Genomic DNA, 18,992 nt, shown 5'->3' on the forward strand with positions numbered 1-18,992 from the left:
ACCCCATATCGCTTAGGTGAGCTTGAACTGTTTTCACTTTTTCAACCCACAACGATACACGTGTCACGTCTTCGCCTTTCAATGTTCAGTCAGCATCAGTAATTCCGTTAAGAAAAAGACGCCATCACCCGTAAGACTCACACATATCTCACAGACACATGAAGCTCAAGCTACCCGTCAACTGTCATTGCTGGCGAAATACCACTCCGCCTGTGACACATTGTATTTCCCCGCGGGTGATTACATGTCCAAACGATTTAAGCAGGTCGGTTTATCGCCGCGCCCCGACTCTCTCACTCACGCTCCAAATGGCGCGTGAAGATAAACACAAACAAGTAATCACTAATCAGATTCATAAAATCAGTTTCTAATTATAATTCTAAGCTGGTAACAGTTAATAATGAGCTTTCCTAATTAGGAGAGTGTATTCAACGCTCTTTATAACAGGTTCAGTTACTATTTAATGATTGAATAATCAAGTAGGCTATCCAGTACTCTACCGGCAACGAAGAACCAATCAAACTACAAAAACCCCAAGTTCACAATGTTCTTACCTTATCTGATAATTTCTTTCTCCTCCCATAAATTAAAATAAAGCTCTCTCTCTCTCTCTCTCTCTCTTTCCCTCTCTGTTCATCCACTTTGTCTTCCTTCTCATTCTCTCTTTAGCTGTTAGCTCCCTCAACTGCTTTTTTTTTCTCTCAGAGCAATTTCTAGGGTTTGAAATGCTACTAACTCAAAGATACAATCTCAGCCCTTCATTTTAATGACTTTTTCCACAAGTGAATGGCTCGATTTAACTCTCCTATTTTCCATTTCACCATTCTCTTCTTTACTTTTTTACCCCTGGTCCAAGCATCCGCAACCGACGGCGGCGATTTCTCGATTACCGATTTCGCTTCCGATTTCAATCTCTTCCATCAGGACTACTCGCCGCCGGCGCCGCCACCTCCGCCACCTCACCCGCCGTCGGTTTCGTGCACCGATGACCTAGACGGCGTCGGCGACCTCGACGCCACGTGTCAGATAGTTAACGATTTGAACCTCACTCGCGACGTGTATATATCAGGGAAGGGAAATTTTTACGTCCTCCCCGGGGTGAGGTTTCACTGTCCGATTCCCGGCTGTTCGATTACGGTGAACATTACCGGGAATTTTAGTTTAGGCACAAATTCTTCGATCGTGACCGGAGCGTTCGAGTTGGCGTCGCACAACGCGAGCTTCCTCAATGGTTCGGTGGTGAACACGACGGGACTGGCGGGGAATCCCCCGTCGGAGACGAGCGGTACGCCGCAAGGAGTGGCCGGTGCGGGCGGAGGACACGGCGGGAGAGGCGCGTGTTGCTTACTGGACGACACGAAGCTGCCGGAAGACGTGTGGGGCGGAGACGCTTACTCGTGGTCGTCGCTGCAGAAGCCGTGCAGCTACGGAAGCCGCGGCGGGACCACGAGCAAGGAGGCGGATTACGGCGGATTGGGCGGCGGAAGGGTGAGTATGGATGTTGTGGGAACTGTTGTTGTGGAGGGAAGCATTTTAGCTGACGGCGGCGATGGAGGGACTAAAGGTGGAGGTGGCTCTGGTGGCAGTATTCACATCATCGCTTCTAAAATGTAAACTTTTATAACTCTCTGATGATTCATCTTTCTGTCTTTAGCTTTTTTCTTCTATTTTCGTAGTTGATGAAATATAGGGCAACTAGATATTTGATTGAGTTTTGTTTGGTATCATTTAATTGGCCGAGAAAATTTTAGGTTATTCATAGAAATTGCGTTTTTGTCTCCAGTGGGTTGGTGAGAGAAGGCAGGTAAAAATCTTAGAAGAGCTATACGGAAATTTATAATAGAAAAACAGAAACCTAGATGCGGCCTACAATAGTTGAAATAAGTAGTACAAAAAATAAAGGATAATATATAGAAATAAAATATCTGAATCTGCGTTTTACTTTGTAGATTAATTGCTGTGAGTCCGTGACTTAAAAAAAAAAAAAAAAAAATTTGGGATTTAATTCTGGTACTCTGATATGCTATTTCCTTTTGTGTGTCTGTGCGTTCGTTCTGGTGTGAAATTCTGTAATCTAGCATAAAAAGATGTATTTTTTTTCTTCTTCCGGAGTGTAAAGAGTAAAGTTGAGGTGCAAATTTTGCATTGCTTGATTTGATGCTTTGGTTTTAAAGTCCCTTCAAATATCATAGATTGTTGTAATTCCTGAAGTTTCAATGTTAGCCCAAACTTAAAATTTGCATTTTAAATGGATGGTACCTATCACTGCTTTCTGCAGAGGGTCATGGTTTGAGCCCCAAAATTTTCACCTGTGCTGCTATCCTCGCAATTTTGAACTTTTTGTGATATATTGACAATACTAGCGTAACCATACAGTGGGAGATTTTTTAATTTTTAATATTTTTTAATGATTTGGGTATCGTTAAGCCTTATCTTTTGTGTGGACTTGACATGCATTCTTCTAGTATTTTCTTCTGGCGAAGTTTGAAGTTAAATGGTGAAGGAGGCCAATGTTTAAACTTTCTGTTTCTAACTATTTATGCGTTTTAAAACATCATTCTTCTTTTCCGGTCAGGTTATGCATGCTAGATTGAATTTGAGAAACAAGATTGGAAATCATCTTTTGTGTAATTTTCTAACCAGAATTACCTTGAAGAGGAAAATGAATGGCAATATTGAAGCAGAATTAGTATTGTAACTATGTTGGTGGGGAATAAGAATTCATTTATGAAGAGGAGCAGGAGACAACTTTTTACCAGGGAAAAGTGAGTTCCCTTTATATTATGGTTTCACTGTTATTTTCCACAACCAGAGCTTGAGTTGTAGGGAGTGTGGGTCTATTTTCTAAATGACATTTGAAATTTCCTATATATATTCTTCGTCCAATAACTTCATTAGCATCTATTTACTCCTATTGCCTTGCCTTTTTCTTCTCTCCTTATCACCTTCCCTTCATATTGTGGTTTCATAATCTTGTAATTCCATTGATGTGACATGTGTTCCTAATGTAAATTACATTGAAGATTAAGCTAATCCCTAATATAATTTGACTTTTACTGCTCTGTTCACATTCATGAACTTCGATTGTTTTAAAATTGCTGCTAGAATGATTAAATTCTTTTTCTATCCAATTATTATTTTATAAGTTTCCTTTTTAGAAGTTCTAAAATGTTTGTGCATCATCAAAATTTAAAGACTTTTCTTGATCGCTGTCCCATGATAGCCTATCATCACATTGATTACATTCAATGTTAATTAAAATTTATATTTTTCTCCAGTTTTTATTGTTAAAGCATACAAACGATTTAACTATTAATATATGATAAGTAGGTGGTGCAGAAACACTTAATCTTTCTTCCTTGAAATGAGTGTTATCTCAAAGTGGAGTGGGCATTTTCTTTGTAGCTTTGCTCTAGGGGGAAGATGTGTATAATGTCTTTTTTATTTTTTTAAAAATGATTTTATAATAGCACAACTTTAGCAATACACTGGTTTGTATCTATATACACATGCGTTCCTGTGTGGGCATGCACCATGCATTTTAGATAACATGTAATGTAGATTTTTATTTTTAGCACGAGATGCATCCATTTTATTCCATTTTTATGTGCATGCATTGGTGCATGTGTGTGTGCCTTACTATGCATGTATTCGTGCGCACACGCTGGATAAAATTAATTCAGATTTTATTTTTATTTTTTAGGGGAGACATTCAACAGCATATTATTCCATTTAAGTCTTACCCATTCTGTCTGTGTAGATGTGGGTGTGATTGTATTTGCATCTACCTCAACATAGATCTGTAAAAATTTCAGTAATGGAAATATAGATTTTTATACTTATTTAATTGAAGTGTTTTCCTTTCATAAGAGCAGGACTGGCAGTGGCAGGATAAGTGCTTGTGGAGGTAATGGATATGGCGGTGGCGGTGGTGGAAGAGTTTCAGTTAATGTTTTCAGCAGGCATTATGACCCAGAAATTTTTGTGCATGGTGAGACTCACTATGTTCTTTGGCTATGGTTAGCTCCCTTTATATTTTCTTGATAAGTAATTATTAGAATTGAAGGGAAACCTTATGTACACAGTACACTGGATGAGTACATTACAACAAAAAGGAAAAAGAATGATGCAGCAAGAAAAACTTAGATCTGATATGATCCAGCTAAAGAGATTCAAGCAAATTGAAACTTATAGAGGTTTAAGAAGAAAATCCAGCAATACAACCAAATATTGTAGCAAAGATAGAAATAAGACTGAATTTAGAAAATATCGTTGAATATGATCAAATGAATCTAAAAGGCAAAGACCAAAAAGCAACAGAATAGAAAATCGTCCTTGTTTGTGTCTTTTGATATGTTGGCATTTTTTTTTGTGTGGAAGACAACACCTATGGTGTTTTTATAATAAATTAACGTTCCATCTCATTTCCATTAATGATAATGATTTACAATTTTTTTAAAAAGCGTGCTTTCTGCTTCTTAGAAAATTGCTGGAAAAGCATGCATGGGCCTCATTTCAATAAATGAGTTTCGTTTTGACAAAGCAAAGTGCTTACACCTTGGCCTTTGAGCTTTAAGTGTGCTTATTGAGCTGTTAACAAAATTGGTAAAGAGCTTAAAATCTAAACAAAAGTAGAAGAAGCTGTAGTCTTGATGGAAAGCAGTCTTTTAAAAAAAAATTATTTTTATATTATAAGTAATTGAAGACATTTATTGAAGAGAGAAAGGAAAAAAAAAAGTGCTCCCCATGTACAAAGGAAGTTACATGGGAAACTAAAATATATCATCTAAAAGTTGAATATACCTAACAATTCCTTCAAACTATGGACTCCCTTCTTCTCTTGCACATGCATCACCACCCGTATGCACGTGGAATTGTGTTTGTAACAGTTAGTGGAGGTTCATTTGGTTGTTTTGATTCCTTCTCACTGAGTTTATCAATAAGGTCACTGACAAGTGACAACAAACTAGATTGAAAGTGCTCTGGCCCTTTTCGCTTTTTTGTTGTTGTTGTTTAAATCTATGTTTTTAACATTTTCTGTAAGTTAATGCAATGATACATCGCTCTTTCCAATTCTATTCCATCTTTAAACCTTAATTTCTTTTTGTATATGTACAGCTGTGTTTTTAGGGGGGAAGTGGGGGGGAGATATTGGTTCTCAATTTTATTTGCTTATAGTTTGGATCTTATGAAATTTTCTCTGTAATCAAGTGGTGGAGGATGAGTTGTAGTTGCCTATCAATAAAAAAAAGAAAAGAAAAAGAAAACAGAGAAACCCATGAGCCTATTTCATTTTGAAATCTCATTTACTAGGTTCTAATTGCTTTTTACCATGAATTTGCTTGTCTTCTTCACATTATTATTATTTTTTCCTTAATGTTTTCCATTTCTGGGACACTCTTCATTTATTAGCTGTCTGGTCAGGTGTCTATGTTGATCAGGATTGATGGGTACTAAGTTACTATCTTGATATCAGATGGTTATCAAATATTTTTTTATTCTTAGGAAAAGCAACTTGCATATCCTCTGATTAAATCTTATGTCAATATGTGGAATTATTTAGCAACTGCAAGCATCATTTGCAGGAGGAAGTAGTTTTGGCTGTCCAAAGAATGCAGGTGCTGCTGGGACTTTATATGATGCTGTCCTCCGGAGCCTTATTGTTAGCAATCACAACATGTCAACAGACACGGAGACACTTCTTTTGGAGTTTCCTAATCAGCCTCTCTGGACAAATGTTTATATTCAAAATAATGCCAGGGCTTCTGTGCCATTACTTTGGAGTCGCGTCCAGGTTAGTGAAATTCAGATGCATAATTTATACTGGCAGAGCTCTTGTTCCTATGCATGGTTTGCTCTTACTTTCTGGCCAACCCCTATGTACTCATATTTTTTTGGGAGTTTAAACTTAAAGACCTTTTGTGTTACCTCCCTCTCTATCTAAAGAGAAGTTGGATATAATTGTGTGAAATTAAAAAAAGGCTTGTTTAAAATATACTCCTTAATTGTTTACTAGGGGGGTGGGTGCTTGTTTAATGGAACTTAAATGCAGGGAGTACAGCTAAAATTATTTCAATATGTTTTTTTTTCTTATCTGAAATCTTGGATTTCATTTTTGAATTTCAGATTTATTTTAGATTTCACTCTTGAATTTTATGTTGTTGAGGATTATATGGATTTTTTTTACAAATGATTTTTACTTATTGTTGACAAATGCTCTTTTGACAGATATTGAGGAATGCACTTTTGAATTGGAAATTTTCAATTGCTGGGTGTTGATTCCTAAGTTTTTCTGTTTGGTGCTAATTCCAAGCAAACCCTAAGTGCTGATTCTTAGGGCCTATTTTTATATTCAGCTCAATTGTCTTCTCTAAATTCCTATTCTTTCTCCCTTGACCATCTACATTTTGATCTATCCTCCGACATCAAACTTGACCTTAGCCCATTGTGACTATGAAACCGCTGGTTTATGCATATTTACCTTAAGCATGATCATAATTTTGGTGCTTACGGTATGGATATATATATTGAGCCTATATATATATATATATATATATTAATCCTTATCTAGATTTTATGAGATTGGTATATTCATTTGAACTCCTAACCACATTTTATTGAGCCTATCTAAGTCAGTCAGTGTGAATGTGGATGTATTGAGATGTATTTATAGAATTCATTATAATTAAAATTGTGAATTCTTTTCCATGTATGGAGCTCTCGAGAATATTCTGAACAATAAATTTTCATTGACCACAAATTTCTATATAGAAGAGATTTTGAGTGTTTATTTCATCTTAAAAGAACTGAAGTTTGGTTTATTTTGTATCCTTTTGAAAATGCAATCAAGATTCACATGGGCTATCTAATTCCATTATCTCCTGATGATGCACCATATCAGGTAGAAGGACAGATAAGTCTGCTGTGTGGTGGAAAGTTGAGCTTTGGGCTTGCACATTATGCTTCATCAGAATTTGAGTTATTGGCAGAAGAACTGTTGATGAGTGACTCTGAGATCAAGGTAACTAGCCGTTCAGTACGTTCTATTTAGGCTTTCCCACATTGTTTAATGCAATTTGAGGTTTAATGTTTGAACTTTGTTATGTGCTTGTGTTGTATGATAACATGGGTTTGTTTCCTTAAGGTGTATGGGGCTCTACGCATGTCTGTGAAAATATTCTTGATGTGGAATTCCACAATGCTTATAGATGGTGGTGGAGACGTGATACTGGCTACATCCACACTTGAGGCTAGTAATTTAATTGTTCTCAAGGTGTGTCACTGTCCATTTTTGGCATTTTCTAAAGCACATATTGCTTATAATGTATTCATATATGATGTTTCTACCTTTTCCATTTCAGAAATCATCTGTCATACATTCTAATGCAAATCTGGGAGTTCATGGACAAGGTCTACTGAATTTATCAGGACCAGGGAATTTAATTGAAGCACAACGTCTGGTTCTATCACTATTTTATAGTATTCATGTAAGCAACTGTTCCATTATAAATGTTTTGTTATTTTTTCTTTGATTATTTTTCATATTTGCTTTTAACTGATAAATTATTGATTGTCCCAAAATGTTAAGCAATTAAGAATTGGTGAATCTAATAATTTAATCTGACATTCCCCTTCATGTGTGGGGCCTAAATTGCCCTTATTAAGTGGGCCTAACACACACATGGGAATTTTTTAATGGTAGGTAAAGTGGAGACAGGTTTTGAAGCTGGGACCTCTTGTTATAATATCATTATAAATTACCTATTGTTCCAAAAGTTTAAGTTGTTAGGAAATTGTGAATTTAATCTAACAATAACTATTTGCTAGACCAATAAAAAAAACTTGCAAGTTAAGAAATCTAGTTGTGGCATCTGGTAGTTAATCCAAAATTTCAGACATCCCTTCTGGTCACAACCCTTAGGCTGTAAAATGCTTCTAAATTTATATTTATGTTTCTTTATCAATAATTTGAAGTTGGGGCATGGGGAGATTGGATATATTGCCTCACTGTGCAGGTAATGCATATGCCTTTTAAATGCTCATATCAGTCAAGTGCCAAACCTTTTTTTTTTTCTAAAATGCATACATTGTGATTTGTATGATGTATTCTCTTACATTGAGTCTGACTGAGGGTGGAGGCCCCTTCAACTCTATTTTATGCATGGAAAGATCTAATAAAGATTTATTTTTTGTGAAGCTCTTATTGGTTTATTTTATGAGAAATATAACACTGTAATATTAAATCAGCACAGTCAAGTCTTGTCCACATTTTGTTTCTCATACTTTACCTGAATTAAGATTTACAAAAAAACATATTATTATGAAGAATAGGTTACAACTATACATATTGTGCTCAGTAAATGCTATAGAAAGTAAAAAACAGGCTTATTTTACTGACCTGTTTTGCTTGATGCTTATAAGAAAAAAAAGTTTTGTTGTGATGTACTCAACATAAAAAATTTCTGTAGAGGATTAGTGGTGAATTATCAACTTCCATTAGCTTAATATGTATCTTTCTTCATTTCCTATGATTCCTCCTAATTTTTGGGATTAAGGCTTAAGAGGGATTAAAAAATGGAACCCCTGATTCATTCCCTTCCTTCCGAATAAACTGCCAAACACGGGAATGAACAGAATATTCTTTAAAAATTCTTTTCTTTCCATTTCATCCCCTTTAATTCCCCTCTCCCAAACAAGCTGTAAGTTCATTGCCTCCCGGATTGCTTAAAATTCTTGGGGAAGATCATACTTATCAGTGAGTTTTAGTAATCAGGGGAGGGGGGGGGGGGCCCATTGGATGGTTCGTGGTTGGTTCTCTTAGTACTATTAAGCCCAACTGTCTTTATCTATTTATATAGTCTTTCTTCTACAACATAATAATTATATTATGTTCCTTAACTTCATCATTTAGTAGTTGGCTATAAAAAAAGTCCATGAATGGCTGGTTTCATGATAATTATTTGCAGATTTCTCTGAGCTATAGGATTGTACATGCTATGCATGTTAGGAGATTATTGTGTTTTTTAGCGTATATGATTACCAATTGATTTCTCCTTTTTGCTTGACAGATTGGACTGGAATCTGTTTTGCGTGGTCCCTTGGAGAATGCAACAACAGCTGTTGTGTAAGTTTGGATCTAGCTGTATCATCACTAGCTTGAAATTTTCTAATGCTCTATTTACAGCGTAAATTTTTTATTTTAATCTCTGTTAGGACTCCAAAGCTCCATTGTGAAAACCAAGATTGTCCTATTGAACTACACCATCCGCCTGAAGATTGCAATGTGAACTCATCACTGTCCTTCACTCTTCAGGTGTTTATTTAGTTGAGTTGGTGCAGTAGTAGGATTTGAAATTATTAATCTGGATCTATTTAGAAGCTTTATCAATTTGCTTTTCCAGATATGCCGAGTTGAGGATATAACTGTTGAAGGCCTTATAAAAGGTTCTGTGGTTCATTTCCATAGAGCAAGAACTATATCTGTACAGTCTTCTGGAATAATAAGTGCATCTGGGATGGGTATTTTTTCCCCTTTACTAGTGATTTTATTATGCCCATGAGTGATTGATTCAGTAGTTATGCTTCCTCCGCTTTAGTCTTTCTCACTCGCTCCCCCCCCCCCCCCTTTTATTCTTTCTTTCTTTCTGCCACACAAACACCCAGGTTGATACACACAATTACATCACAGTTTAAATGTTCTGTAGAAAACAAAACAACACATTTTGATTTCTTTGGAAGAAATCATATACTTAAGTGGAGTTCATGTTTGTGTATGTACAGGCTGCACAGGTGGTGTGGGTGGAGGACGTGTTCTGAGCAATGTTGGCAGTGGTGGTGGGCATGGTGGTAAAGGCGGGCTTGGATGTTACAATGGTAGTTGTGTTGAGGGTGGTATTTCATATGGGAATGCAAATTTGCCTTGTGAACTTGGTAGTGGAAGTGGAGATGAAAGCTTAGCTGATTCAACTGCAGGTGGTGGTATCATAGGTGGGTCAATAGTACATCATCTTGTCACTATTTTGCCATAAAATGGCGGAAGATGTTGACAAGGATCTCTGAGGAAAATTAAATTTACTTGTTATATGTATCTGCAATCATTTTAGTCAAATTTGAGTGAAGGTGGATGGTGCCATTCATGGGCACCTTTTTTTCTCTTTGCCTCTTTTTTAAATATCTTTTTCCCTGTGTTTAAATATCTTTTGAAGTCATGTACTTTATATTTGTAACCTTTATGTGACGTTTGGTACGAGGTAATATTTTAGGATTCTTAGGAATGTTTAAAGATTCTCATGTTTGGTTGCAAGTTACTCTAGGGAATTAGATGCCAGGGAAATCTGGATTCCCCCCTTAAATCCCTCTCAGTAGGGATGTGGATTCCCTTTAAAACAGGTGGGAATCCAGATTCCCAAGCTTAAAGGAAATTATATTTTTTATAAATTGACAATTTTAATCATTTTCCTTATCATTTACGCAATTAAGATAAAATATAAAATAAATTATTATGGATTAAACTCTTTTAAAAATTATTATTAAGAATAAAAGCATTTGAGAATTTAAGTAGTTATTTTTGTATTGTACCTGTCATTTTGAAATGTTAGACTATAATTTTAATGAATTTGTCATAATTAATAGTTTATATTTGGTTTTTCATTATTTATTTAAAGTAAGATTTTTTAAAGAAAAAATGACTTGGTAATTCACATTCAAAGGATAGAATGGGAAAAATAAATAATTCATTTAAGATTCCTAGGAATAAACTAAATATTATCATCTCACATTCTTAGGAATCTTAAGAGATTTCCAATGAAACCAAATATAGGAATAGCTACATTCCTAGGAATGTGATTCCTAGGAATCGCATTCTTAAGAATTTGGATGCCAAGAGTAATGTGGATTCCCTTGTACCAAACGTCACATAATAGTGCAATACCTGCTTTTAATTATAATTTATCTGGCTGTGTATTACTAAGATATTTTTTCCATCACTTATTATTCTTTAATTTTTATTATGATTTAATAATTGCCTTGTTGCTGTTTTATTATCTCTTAGAATTTAAGAATGCCTATTTTTAATATAAAATTTGTAACTTTTATGGTGTAATACCTATTTTTTAATTATAATTTATCTGGCTATTTATTACTAAGGTTTTTTTTATTTTTTTAATTTTATAAATATATATATATATCAGTTTTTTTAATTAACTTATCATTCTTTTATTTTTGTTGTTTCATTATGATTTAATAATTGCAATGTTGGACTTCTATTATCTAGAATTTAAGAATGCTAGTTGTTTTTAGGCGTTTCTCTTGTACACTTTCATATGTACCAAGGTTGTGTTATTTTTTCAACATTTTTTAAAATGTGTTTTATTACTTATAAAAAAAAGATATAATAATTTCCTTCTTGTATAAATGGAAGCTGGCTCTGTTTCTGTTATATGCTGTTAGAAAACAATTGTAAGTGATTAAATTCACAATTTCCTATCATCTTAGGTTTTTAAGATTAGTGGTAGTTTATCATCGTATTAAAGCATGTCATCATGAGTTCGAACCCTGCTCCACCTACTTTCCATTTAAAAATTAAAAATTCAATTTGAGCTCCACTTTTGAGGGGGAATCTAGGCCCATACGTGAGGGGGGTATAAGAAAATATTCGTTAAGTGATTAAATTCACATTTTTCTGTCAGGTATTAGTGGTAGTTTATCATATGCAAACCTTATTTGAGTTGACAGTTGCTATTCCTTTAGTTTCATATCCTCCATAATTTTTTTTTCCTGTGCAGTAATGGGTTCATTTGAGCATCCCTTGTCAAGTTTGTCAATTGAAGGCTCAGTGAGTGCAGATGGAGAGGATTCTGAAGAAACTAGTGGAAAGGCAAATTATGCTGTCGCAAATAGTTCAAATGGAGGTCCTGGAGGTGGGTCTGGTGGAACTATTCTTCTGTTTTTGCAAACAATGGCACTTGGTGAGGCTGCTATCCTTTCAAGTGTTGGGGGATTCAGTAGTCCCATTGGGGCTGGTGGAGGAGGTGGTGGAAGGATTCACTTTCATTGGTCTGACATCCCCACTGGAGATGTGTACCAGCCCATAGCTACAGTGAAAGGAATTATCCATGCAAGGTTCAGACATAGTCAATTTTTATGTGAATGCTACATATTCCTATATGTTCTTGTGAATTCTATGGGTTTTTCTATTTTGTGAAAATAAAGAACTTATTGGTTCATAATGAGCTTGTTCATTCAATGAAAGATTATTTGATATGGCAGATTCAATGCTGTCACGTTTTTCATTTTATTTACTTCATTTAATTATATCATCACTGAATTTAGCTAGTCTTCTGGTAGCATATTGATGTTTTCTGTAATGGTTAGGGGAGGGAAAGGTAAACACCAAGGTGGTGCTGGAGAAAATGGGACAGTGACTGGGAAAGCTTGCCCAAAAGGACTATATGGTATATTTTGTGAGGTAGGTCTGCAATTTGATAACATTAAGATATCATTAATTTCCTTTGTGTTTGCACACTGTTTCATTTGTTCAGCATTTCTTAATTTGAGTTTGTATATCTGCACACAGATTTCATAACATAAAAAATGTATATTCGTCAACTTCAAGCTACCATGAATAAATGGAATTTTTCATTTTTTTATTATTATCTTTGCATGAGTTTTTATTATGTGGGATACAATTACAATCATGAACTAAAAAAACTACAACTAGAAATGATAGTAGAAAATGCAGAGCATCATAGTGTGCTACTTATGGACCTCTCTCTCTCTCTCTAAATTTGTAGTTTAGTATGCATCACTATTTATTCCATCATATAACTTTTCAATTATGAAACTTGTATTTGTATTGTTTTTTTATCTTCAGGAATGTCCAGCTGGCACTTATAAGAATGTTACGGGATCTGATAGAGCACTTTGTCATCATTGTCCTGCTCAAGAGCTTCCCCATCGTGCTGAATACATTGCTGTCCGAGGTACTTCTATGTTATTGGTGGCTAATTTGTCTTCTATCATAAGAGATAAAGGAACATATGCCCTTGAAATATTGTCAATTCTTATTGATTTGCAATTTTTTTTTTTTGTCTTGGAGGGGGAATTATTTCTTATCTGTAGTTTCATTTGCTTTATATCCTTGTTGTTTCTTATTCCAAAAAATAATTGGAAGTTCTGGAATTAATGTATGGATTGTCAACTTGTCCTCTTTAACAGGAGGTATAGCTGAAACTCCTTGTCCTTACAGATGCGTTTCAGACAGATATCACATGCCAAATTGTTATACAGCTCTTGAAGAGTTGATTTATACATTTGGTGGGCCTTGGTTATTTGGTCTTCTTCTTATTGTTCTCCTCGTTCTGTTAGCTCTGGTGCTCAGTGCCGCGAGAATGAAATTTGTTGGGGTAGATGAATTCCCAGGACCAGCTCCTACTCAACATGGCTCTCAAATAGATCACTCCTTCCCTTTTCTGGAGTCATTGAATGAGGTTCCTTTGAACAATCTTGCATTATAAAATTGTCTTTTTTGTACTGATTTTTGTACGAGAAAAGAAGTCTTCACATACAGCTTTTGTAAGTTTTGCTCTGTCTCTACCCATGATATCGGATGTTAACAAGGTGCTATCGATATACTAGGTATTGGAAACAAACAGAGCTGAAGAGTCCCAGAGTCATGTGCATAGAATGTATTTCATGGGTCCTAATACTTTCAGTGAACCTTGGCATCTACCTCATACTCCTCCAGAACAAATAAAAGAGATTGTGTAAGTTAAATTGGATCATTTTTTTCCTGATTACTTCAGTTGCCACTTTATGGATTTCATTGTTATTATCTCTTTGTTAATTTAATTATATTTGATTAGAAGTCTTTCCTCTCAATCTATCTAATTTGGCAGATATGAGGGTGCATTTAATACATTTGTAGATGAGATCAATGCTATAGCTTCCTATCAATGGTGGGAGGGAGCAGTATACAGCATTCTTTCTGTTCTAGCATATCCTCTTGCATGGTCATGGCAACAGTGGCGCCGGAGATTGAAATTGCAACGATTGCGTGAATTTGTTAGATCAGAGTATGATCATGCTTGCTTACGTTCTTGCCGTTCACGTGCTCTCTATGAAGGGATCAAGGTTTGCTTTTGCACAAGTTCTGGTTTTTTGTCGTGGCTTCATTAGACTATGATACTTTATGTTGCATGTGATGCATTTTAAATGATTAATGAGTTATTAAGTTTTTTTAGGCGATGCATCCATACATCTATGATATGCTTGCATAAATTATCCAAGATTCTACCATTTGTGCTCTGGCTGAGCATTCAATGCTGTAGATACTACTCTACCAAAGTGGCTGTGAACGTTATTTTTTGGTATACTCTGGGGGTGAAATTGGTGGGATGAACTCACTGAAATGTATAGAAAAAGAAAAAGAAAAAGAGGGGTAGACATTGGGGTTCGAAGTGTTATTTGAGACCTGGAGAATGACCTGGCTTCCCGGGGGGGGTGGGGGGGGGGTGGTTGTACAATATCTGATTTATTTACCAGCTCAGTTATAACCCTGATGCAACTATGATTTAAAAAAAGAAGCTATTTTGCTGTATAAAGTGGCATGAATAAGCATGTCAAGGGTTTTGTGGCATTTAATTTTTCCTACTGAAAGGAAATTAATGCTTATGAGAACTAATAATGGAGTGTTATCTTAGGCATTTCGTACTTGGATCCAAATCCAGGTCTAATTTATTGACATTAGATTGTATGTTTGCCTTTGATTTTATAATTGACTATTTATTCTTAACAATGTCTAATGTTCTTATCCTTTTATCCAATTACAATCCCCACTTTTTTTATGCCAGTAGTTACATATGTTAAGAAATATAAATCACATCTAACTTTCTCTTTTAGTGATACTTGAGTGCATATTCATTCACTATAGATGGGATTTGGACTTACCATTCAGCACAAATTGGTTTTCAGTGTGTAATCCTCTGCGAAATCTAATCTCTCGCAATATGGAATATGCAATGTGGTCCCAGTGAAATTTAATTGGTTTTTAAGCTTGGGTATGTTTTCATGTATTTCTGTAGGTAGCTGCAACTTCTGATTTAATGCTAGCATATGTGGACTTCTTCCTGGGTGGGGATGAAAAGAGAACTGATCTTCCTCCTCGCCTACACCAAAGATTTCCTATGTTATTACCTTTTGGAGGAGATGGAAGTTACATGGCCCCTTTCTCACTTCACAGCGATAATATTCTCACAAGCCTTATGAGTCAGGTTTGTTAATTCATACAGGGACTCATAGTAAAAAAATGATCAATGCACACGAAACACAAGCAAGTTTAGAGAAAGACACACACAAACAAACACATGCACATACACCTACACATTAGAGGGAGAGAGAGATGAGATCTGTGGGGGGAGGGGTTCTAAATCGATCTCTTCTAAGATGTAGCTCTTATAGAATTTGCTAATTGTTATGCTTCTGGCCTGCAGTCAGTCCCACCTACCACATGGTATCGATTAGTGGCTGGATTAAATGCACAACTGCGCTTAGTTCGTCGTAGTCGACTAAGAGTAACATTTCAACCTGTTCTCAGATGGCTTGAAACTCATGCCAATCCTGCTTTGAGGGTCCATGGTATACATGTTGATCTTGCTTGGTTTCAGGCTACAGCTTGTGGTTATTTTCAGTATGGACTTTTGGTGTATGCTATAGAAGAAGAAAATGATCCTGTATCCATTGGATATATTGGTGGAGCAGTACGAACTGAGCAACAATCACGGTAATGCTCTGTAGTGTTTTGTGATTGATAACCTATGTTAACCAATATGTGGTCACATTAGATTCTTTCTATTTCATTTTCATTATACTTAGTACTGTTAGTTGTGTGGTGAAATCTTGCCAAAATTGAGTGGGTGTTAATGTTATGTTGTGCTTCCGTGGATGAGATGACACGAAATGTATCAAATTTACAAGCGTCATTGAAGTTGAAGGTTTAGAGACCATAATATCAAACATACATAATAAAAAGAAACATGAAACATACATAATAAAAAGAAACATGAATGCAAGTATTAGGATCAGAAGAGGTGTAGGTGAAAGAATAGACACATGCACCTTATTACTTACGTGCTATGAACATACACAGGCTCACCAGGCTTATCAGCAGAAACACACACAACGTCAAATATAGAAATCTGAAGTCTTATGCTGTGTTTTTGAGCATATTTAGGATAGATGAGGGAGGTGAATTGGTGTACATCACTCTCTTGTACATGCTGACCAACATATGCACGCATATATATGATAGTAATTGAATTGAGTTTGACTTGTTTTTCTTTCTCCCTTGGTCTACAGTGCGAAAAACACTTACAGAGAAAATCCTCCATCCGGTCATCTGAGAGAAGAAACACCCTTAAACCAAGCACATGGAAACAATGAAAGTTTAATGAGGCGAAGAAGGATATTTGGCAGCATTTTAGATGCTAACAGTGTACTAGAAATTGAAGAAAAGAGAGAAATATTTTATCTCCTCTCTTTTGTACTTCATAATACTAAACCTGTTGGACACCAGGTATAATGAGTTGATTATGGCATTTTATTGGTTAAATTTCACTTGAAAGTTTGATTACTTCTCACTCCTCTCTCTCAACAAATTTCTTTTTCCTTTTTGGTCTGATTGCAGGATCTTGTCGGTTTAGTAATCTCTATGCTACTTTTAGGAGATTTTAGCTTAGTGTTGCTTACTTTGCTCCAGTTGTATTCATTTACACTGTTAGACGTCTTCCTAGTTTTGTTTATTTTACCCCTCGGCATTCTTCTCCCATTTCCTGCCGGAATCAATGCTCTGTTCAGTCATGGACCTAGACGTTCTGCAGGCCTTGCACGTGTTTACGCCTTGTGGAACATTACATCCTTGATTAATGTAGTAAGTTGCAATATCTGCTCATTAAGATTCAGGTTGAGTGGTTCTACTTATTCTTGAGCCCTGATTAGTCTGCTTTCACCCAATGAACATATAGGCTGAGGAGCTTACATTATACGTATTTTGCTAGCTGAAAAAAGTGTGTGAAGAACATAAATCTTGAAATCTTTAGTGGAGTTTTGGTTGATATAAGTATTTGAAATAGACATTATTTTTCAGTTTGAAATTGACTGTCATTCTTCTTTTAATGAATTAAAATATAATTACCTTATTTTCTTTCAGGTGATTGCATTTCTATGTGGATATTTTCACCATAATGCTCCATCACCACCAAACTTTCAACCTTGGAATGTTGGCATGTGAGGGAATTTTAGCTTTGAAAAAATATTCATTTTATTGTTAGGAAGTAGTGCCATTGACAAAACACTGAACTAACTGTGATTATTAATGGTGGTTGTGCGCAGGGATGAAAGTGAATGGTGGATTTTTCCTGCTGCACTGGTTTTGTGTAAATTCTTCCAGTCCCGACTAATCAATTGGCATGTGGCAAATCTGGAGATTCAAGACCGATCATTGTATAGTAATAATTTTGACATGTTCTGGCACTTATAACTTGGGTTTCACAAGATGGCATTTCCACATTAACATGTATTTTTGTTGTCATAGGTATTTTGTATGTTTGAGTAGGTGAGTGATTGACATAGAGATTAGAGAAAGTAGAAAAAGGAAAAAGAAAGAAAATGATAGGAGAAAGATAGATTTGTTATTGTTATTGTAATCACCTGTAAACAGTGTGAGCAATATGCAGTCCTTTTTCCCCCCATAATGTATACAGTTTTTATACAATGTAAACAGTTATTTTACTACCTCACCATTTGTCACAACTTGTGAAAGTGTTAATTGCAGTACCAGTTCACATATCCTTTATTCATTCAGTGATCGTATACCATTCCCTCCGTTTTCTCATATAATCTACTTATCGAATGATTAATCTAACGTACAGTGCATGGAATTCAAAACCTGGTAAAAGTTTGATAATGCTTATATGTACTTTGGTAAATTACTAATTGGGTCCCTCAAGGTTTAACTTGGTCTCTCAATTATTAATTGTGTGAATTTGATCTTAACTTTTAAAATTAAGTCAATGTCATCCTTCACAAAATAAAAATCAATTTCATCCTTGCACGCCTCTACTTTTAAATTTTATTGAAATTAGTGGTTAAAATTGAATTAATTTTGAAATTCACATTTTCTATGATAACCTTTCAGCTTGTACGATACTTTTATCATATTAACTAAAAATTTTGTTAAAATTTAAAAGAAGAAATTTAAGGTTGAGATTGACCTTTTCTTGACTTGATTTTAAAAACAGAGGGATTTAATTAACACAATTAATAATCAAGGGATCAAATTGAGAGAACTAATGGATGAGGGAAGAAATTGGACATCACACTGTAGTTAGGGCCAAATTAGTAATTTATACTATAATTAATATGGCTATTATCATTATTTATATTGTCTAAGCAGGCCACTAGAGTGCTTATTTATCCAGGTTGAAAGCGATGCTTTTTCCTTTTTTTTTTGGCGTATCACGTGCTGTACTGCTGATGCGTTGGCCAGAATGGGTGTGACGTGTGTATAGCCCTGAATTTGTTAATTTGGAACCTCTAGATACCCTGGTTCCTTTGCTTTTCTTGTGACATTTCAAGACGATATTGTACTGCTACTATCCTCTAATGCAATCCTTTTTACCAAATAAAAGAAATGAAGATAAACATAAGAAATTATTCATGTTAATGATTTCTTTTTTTTGTAGATCGAGGACATTGGGCATCGTTAATACTACAGTTGGATTCTTTGTTGTCCACCTTTGAATGTTTCAGAATAGTTTCATGATTCATCACATAAATTCCAGCAAATTAATAGACACTTAATAATGACAATAAATTAGGAAAATAATGTATTATCTTATAAGTATTAATTAATGTAGAAAATAATATATTTTAAATAACTAAAATTTAATTCAAATTTATAATACAACAAAATTGTACTTGCCTTGAATTTTTTTTTT

General features: G+C 35.1%; 1 protein-coding gene across 6 annotated transcripts; it reads left to right on the forward strand.

Annotated features, from left to right (window-relative positions):
• Positions 1 to 607: 607 nt before the first annotated feature.
• LOC142613134 (uncharacterized) lies at positions 608 to 17,805 on the forward strand. Of its 6 annotated transcripts, none has more exons than XM_075785343.1 (23): positions 610 to 1,610; positions 2,576 to 2,765; positions 3,876 to 3,991; positions 5,586 to 5,794; positions 6,902 to 7,021; positions 7,145 to 7,273; positions 7,362 to 7,487; positions 9,069 to 9,124; positions 9,214 to 9,313; positions 9,402 to 9,519; positions 9,781 to 9,987; positions 11,784 to 12,120; positions 12,373 to 12,466; positions 12,872 to 12,980; positions 13,216 to 13,487; positions 13,636 to 13,763; positions 13,896 to 14,130; positions 15,081 to 15,269; positions 15,489 to 15,778; positions 16,354 to 16,570; positions 16,682 to 16,924; positions 17,204 to 17,280; positions 17,386 to 17,805. In XM_075785343.1, exons 2-23 carry the CDS (start codon positions 2,701 to 2,703, stop codon positions 17,531 to 17,533), a joined length of 3,585 nt encoding a protein of 1,194 aa, XP_075641458.1. In that variant the 5' UTR covers positions 610 to 1,610; positions 2,576 to 2,700; the 3' UTR covers positions 17,534 to 17,805. The 6 variants fall into 6 exon arrangements, with proteins under 6 accessions (XP_075641457.1, XP_075641458.1, XP_075641459.1 ...); XM_075785344.1 differs by having other exon boundaries at positions 1,480 to 1,610; positions 2,644 to 2,765; XM_075785342.1 differs by lacking the exon at positions 2,576 to 2,765 and having other exon boundaries at positions 608 to 1,610.
• Positions 17,806 to 18,992: the final 1,187 nt, after the last annotated feature.

This window comes from Castanea sativa, chromosome 10 (genome assembly GCF_040712315.1).
Source record: "Castanea sativa cultivar Marrone di Chiusa Pesio chromosome 10, ASM4071231v1".
NCBI lineage: Eukaryota > Viridiplantae > Streptophyta > Magnoliopsida > Fagales > Fagaceae > Castanea > Castanea sativa.